General features: G+C 45.1%; 1 protein-coding gene across 1 annotated transcript; it reads right to left on the bottom strand.

The window, feature by feature from the left end:
- On the bottom strand, window positions 1-5295 carry LOC124635072 (protein extra-macrochaetae). The gene is made up of 2 exons (XM_047170861.1): window positions 4822-5295; window positions 1-1207 (listed from the first exon to the last, which is right to left on the bottom strand). The coding sequence occupies exons 1-2, from the start codon at window positions 5197-5199 to the stop codon at window positions 1166-1168; spliced, it is 420 nt and encodes a 139-aa protein (XP_047026817.1). The 5' UTR covers window positions 5200-5295; the 3' UTR covers window positions 1-1165.
- Window positions 5296-5562: the final 267 nt, after the last annotated feature.

Below are 5562 nucleotides of genomic sequence, written 5' to 3'. Positions count from 1 at the left end.
TAGCCTTAATATTTTTTTATTTTTCTTTTCATTGTACTGGTACTTAATAGAAAATCAGTGCACAATTTATAAAACTAAATAATAAAGGAAAATGTGGGTGATTAACATCGTGAAATGCAATCAAGACAGATACGGTTTGTGACACAGAGTTGTTACGGATAGCTGCCGGGGCCGCTGAGTACTGTGGGCGGCACAGCGTGCCACATATCTACTAACAACGCATATTTGATCATTATTAACGCACCTCAACTAAAACTATAACAGTCTATTTAAAATTATAATACAATAAGTAATCATTATGTATATAAAGATAATTAAAGCATCTTCACCTTATAATCGAAATAAAATCATAAAATGTATCAAATCGATAATTTTCAATTAAATTTTATATTCATTTAGTTTTTATTACATACATTATTTACATATAGTAATGTGCTAAACACAAATCATAAGTTAATAATAGAAAATTTGCGTGAAGCACTCACAAAATAATATTTTATTAGAAACAAAATCGCCATGCAAAATCACACTCATGAAATAACTTAGAATAATATAATTATATACGTGGGTCGACTTTCAATCGGCCCACTTCTTTGATATAAATGGAAGCATTAGTTTTATAACTAAAAGATAGGATTGACATGTTCTAAAAAAAAGGATTTTTACAAAATTGAAAAACTACAGCATTTTGTACGTGAAGTGTTCTGAACAGTAATAATAAGAAATCTATTTATTACAAAATATATCTTCTGTTGTCAGACAGGATGTCCCTTGGGTGTACCACAAAACCACTCAACATACTTATTTACAAACATGGAAAATTTACATTCATTACACTACTAACTACCTAGTAAAGCTTTTTACACAAAACATCATAACAAAACTAGCCGCGGCGCCCGGGCGCGCCCGTGCCGCGGCCGATTGCATTGCAATGCTCAAGTCTTCTGCGTGTAATGCCACAAAACAATTACATTAAAGTAGTTTACTGATCGTAACGAGATCGTGCATAGGATATCATCGTCCATGATGATGTTCACTGGAACTGTTGGCGGGGCCCCGCACCGGCCCGGGGGCCCGGCGCTGCCACCCGCGGCGACCCACGTCGCCACTCGAGGTATATAAACATTACCATAAATTATAGTGTCTCTCTTAATCTAATCACCACTTAGCATGAAGGCCTGTCAAGCTGATTCTGCTTTTCTGGCGTCTGTAACAAAAAGAAAAGACACATAAGTAAAGTTTTATCAATGCATCAAGTGGCGTTTAGGAGTTGACATGATATGAAAACAGAAGGATAGCCCATGTAATCACTGACGAGGGTGCAGCTACCAATCATTGCACAGATGCGCGCGCACATGTACACCTAACATCTGACATGATCGTAGCGCAAGAATTATAATATTAAGACTGAAGCTTGTTTAGTAGGGTTATTATATGTATGGTAAGCGATAGGAGCAATTTTTATTTATTACGTCCAATAAAGTCTCCCTCATCGTTTTAGTGTTATTAGTGATTGCGACAAATAGTATCGTGTGGCACATGCGCATCCCGCGCGCGCCCGCGTCCGGCCATCTGTCACCGCATATGCGATCGTTTCAACACTGTTTTAATTCATTAGTACCCTGACAATAGCCCTGCTGTTATTTGGTTGTTCTAATGTACACGTGAAAGCGTGTGTGAGCCGGGGATAGGGGTTTCGATAAAGAGGCGCGGAAGGCATGGTTGGATTACTTTTTTCAGCAGCTGGAGTGCGGTGGTAGTTTCAGTGTGACTTTCCGAGTATCAGCGAGTGTTAGATTACGGCTTCCCGTCCGTGCACATCCGCGACACAGCTGAACGGCCGCACGTGGCCACACCCTATTTACGGACACATACCGAAGGGAGAGCACACATGTCCCGAACGGATCGGGACTTTGCGAGTGCGCACACGTGAAATCCCTTTATGAGACGAGCATTGTCGGCCGGATAATGAATAGGTATGTTCAGTGTTCGTCGCATTTATTTAGCTATCCGGCCACCGGCGCCGTCACGTGTGTTCACACGCAGCTGCGAGCGACCGTTACCCGCACAATGCCCTCGATCGATCCGTCGTCGATGGAATCCAAGCGATCGGCGAAATCGCTGCACGTGTGCAGGCGCTGGCGAGACATTTCGCGGTGAAGTTGCATTGTCTACTCGCCGACGCCTTGCGGTTTATTAGTTCGGAGAAGCGTAAAGGTGCTCGTAAAACTTTCACGTTCACGATTTATGCGCGAGGTGCGCGGAGACAAAGATATTCAGAGGAGCGGGGTGCGTGGGCGCGGACACCTGGCGGCTCGTTAGTGTCGCCTGTCGGATGGACGCCGGGCCCCGAGCGCGTAGGCGAGCAGGCCTGCATCCACACGTCAGTGCTAGCTTGTACCACGAGCGAGAACACTTGTTCATTCAATATATGAGCTTGATTTAAATTGGCTTAAGGCACAAGATAAATATTACTGTTCGATGCTTGGTACGCGACGATTAACAGTAGGGGTCCTTAAATTGGTAACTAAAGGCAACATACGGGCCAGTAATTGGATGATAAAGTGATATTGACAAACTAAAGTTCGGTTGTGACTGACTATAAGAAATATGTCTGGTAAACAAGGAATGAGACGACTCATTGATAACGTGATCCTTTATGTTGTATCAGATATGATTATGAAAAGGGTCGCACCCTTTATGTGAAATAAAGCGGGGGAGCTACCGCAACGGATTACATGCCTAACAATCGTCATTACGGTACTTAGCAGCTTATTATGGTTGAAGTGCAAAGTCAAACAAGAACAAAAGTGCAATTGGGGTAACTTGGTAGACATAACACCGAATCGGATACTGATAGTGATTTTAGAGAGCAGTATCTAAAGAGCAGAGTGGATTGATCTCACGGCCTTTCGAATGCCGGCGGGCGGCAGCTGCAGGCTACAATTACGGCCGGCGTGGCGTATGCTCGTGACCGGAGGTTTGTGGCACACGGCGCCGATGGCCCACGAGATACCGTCGTGAAATGCCGCCTCACGACGACCACGATGCAGATCCAAATACCAGCACGATCGCTCCCAGCCCACTCATTCTTTCTAGAGCTTGTGAACCACTGCCTCGTGTTTAACGAAAAGAAGATTTGGCTGTTCAAGATAAATGTCCTTGTGAACATGAATATTCTACTTTGTATTCAAGAATGCGGCCCGATTAGGCGGCATTCCGATATTTTACTAGGCGGTATATTAGTAAATATCTGTCTATATCGCGATACTGCCGGCGCCTGTCATTAATTAATTCATGTTGTTTGTTGTGTCGGTTTTACTGATTAGTTTTCCGAGAACAAAGTTTATTTTACTTTTTCATAGCATTTTGTTTGTTTTAACGGACTTAATGAATTCTCGGCGTCACTACTTCTTAATGCGTCGATAATGTTACATAAAAAGAGAGATTTATCTTTTAAAGCCGTTGCTGCAAAGTTTTACAACTCTTTGTAGATGAGGTCGTACATTAGACAATATGGGTTTTTGTTATAAATGAAATGTCGTCCATCACGAGTGGGATAGTATATAGCCGTGGTGGAACTATGTATAATTAAATGCTGTAGTGCAGTTGTCGTCTACGTGGCACTTGCGTCGCTGTAAATACAGCAGGCACGTTGCGTCTCTTAAATCACGCTTGTTTTGAACATTTCCCTCGGTTCCAACAACTGGCAGTGATTAAAATTTACGTGGCGCGACCAAGTATTAACGAGCGCGCGTTGCTCCTGGGGCTCGTAATCGCACAGCGCACGAATAAATCCTGCGAGATGCACCTGCTGCATGCCGCGACCAGACAACACGCTCGATGTGCCCTGCACCACTGTTACCCGTCCACAACTCGACAATTGTCTAATTGCGTGACCACAATTCTGTCACGGTAAATGGGAATGACGAAACGGCAATCACACACAGGTGTCAGGCGGAAAATTAAGCGACCAAGATAAATATGTGTTGAATATTCAGATTGTGTGTCAGTACACGGTCGTTTACGCGGCGCCGGCGCAGGTGGCCGCGCTTCAAGGCTGAAATTCAAAACAGCAGTCACGCATGCGTGAACAGCGGTTTACTCTCAGACTGCTTATTTACCGAATCTATCTATTTCATAATGAAACGCGGTGTAGTCATAGAGTAAGGTCCGTTGTTTATTTATTTGCCAGAGTTAATAAAGGAAATAAGTATGTAGATAATTAGGACTGCAATAAACATTCTGACGCGACAATCGATTGTTTGTGCGACGAGAGGTTTACAGTTGATTAGACAATCAATATATTGGCAAGTTATGCGTTTTGAAATGGCGGAGTGGTGACAGTTTATATGAACGTTTGCAGTAATAATTGTGATGGTGATGCGTGTCGTGTTGTGAAACTTTGCATCTCCGCTTTTACCTTCCCGCGCTTGCGAAACACGCAGGTGCGCGCGCACCGCAAAAACACCGACACGGCCGATTTCATTTACTTTTTATGCAATAGTAGGTATCTCTTGTACTAACTAGTGCACAGTTACATTATCTCTACTGAAAGCCGCTAATAGCCGCCGCACGTGATGTTTGTTATTGCGAGTTAACTTTCTACTTTGGAAATAACTATTAAGTTAAAGCGTTAGTCATTTGTTTTAAGATTGCAATTTGCTTTGAAGCAGATTAACATTTTATTTCTAGACTGTTTTAATTAATTGCTACGACATGGTTATTTGTATTTGAGGATTACATGGGGTATCATCTTCTATTTACTATATTTAATTTGTTAGATAGAGTCACGGAGAGTACACAGAATTAGAAACTTACGGTTTGGTTTCTGTGTTCTTGACTGAGGTCTGTTTTGCGGAGGATGGTGTTGGGCGCGGCACGGGGCCCGAGCGGGCGCCGGCGGGGTGTTGGGGCCGCGCAGGCCGGGCTGGCCAGTGCACCCTCCGCGTCGAACTGATCCATGGCGGGGTGGTTCTCCAAAGCTGACTGCAGGTCGCAGATGTAGTCGATCACGTGCTGGATCACCTCCAACTTGGAGATCTTCCTGTTCTTGGGCATGAAGGGCACCAAGTCCTGCAGCTTGGACAGGTACATCTGTATCTCTGCGTTTTCACCGTCGCGGTGCCGCTGTACGCGGCCGCTGGCGATGGCGGGCACGGAGGCGCCGGTCGCGCACACTGCTGTTATCGCTTTCATTGTGACTGTCACTGAACACGAACACTGGGTTGGAACTGACACGAGCGCGTACGTGCGTCGGGCGCGAGTTACGAGCGAGGAATGAGGAGATGCGCGAGTCGGCGTAGTATTTATGGGCGCTGGTGGGGCGCGGGGCGGCGCCGGGCGGTCCAATGGGCGCGCGGGGCGGGGGCGGCAAAGCCTGATTTTTCCCATGGCGGGCGGTGGGCGCCGCGTCTGCCGCGCTGGGCGGCCCTGACTAAGGCCGTTGCGCTCGTGACATGCACTTTGTCCTGTCTGTAATCTTGTTTATTTCTGGCTTCTTAATTATTATCGTTTGTTTATTTGAGTTAGGCCTGTTACATTAAAATCTTGTGCGGCCTA

The sequence above is a fragment of the Helicoverpa zea genome, chromosome 12 (assembly GCF_022581195.2).
Source record: "Helicoverpa zea isolate HzStark_Cry1AcR chromosome 12, ilHelZeax1.1, whole genome shotgun sequence".
Lineage (NCBI taxonomy): Eukaryota > Metazoa > Arthropoda > Insecta > Lepidoptera > Noctuidae > Helicoverpa > Helicoverpa zea.
Note: the sequence above shows the minus strand (reverse complement) of the source record. Positions and strands in the feature narration are given on the sequence as shown.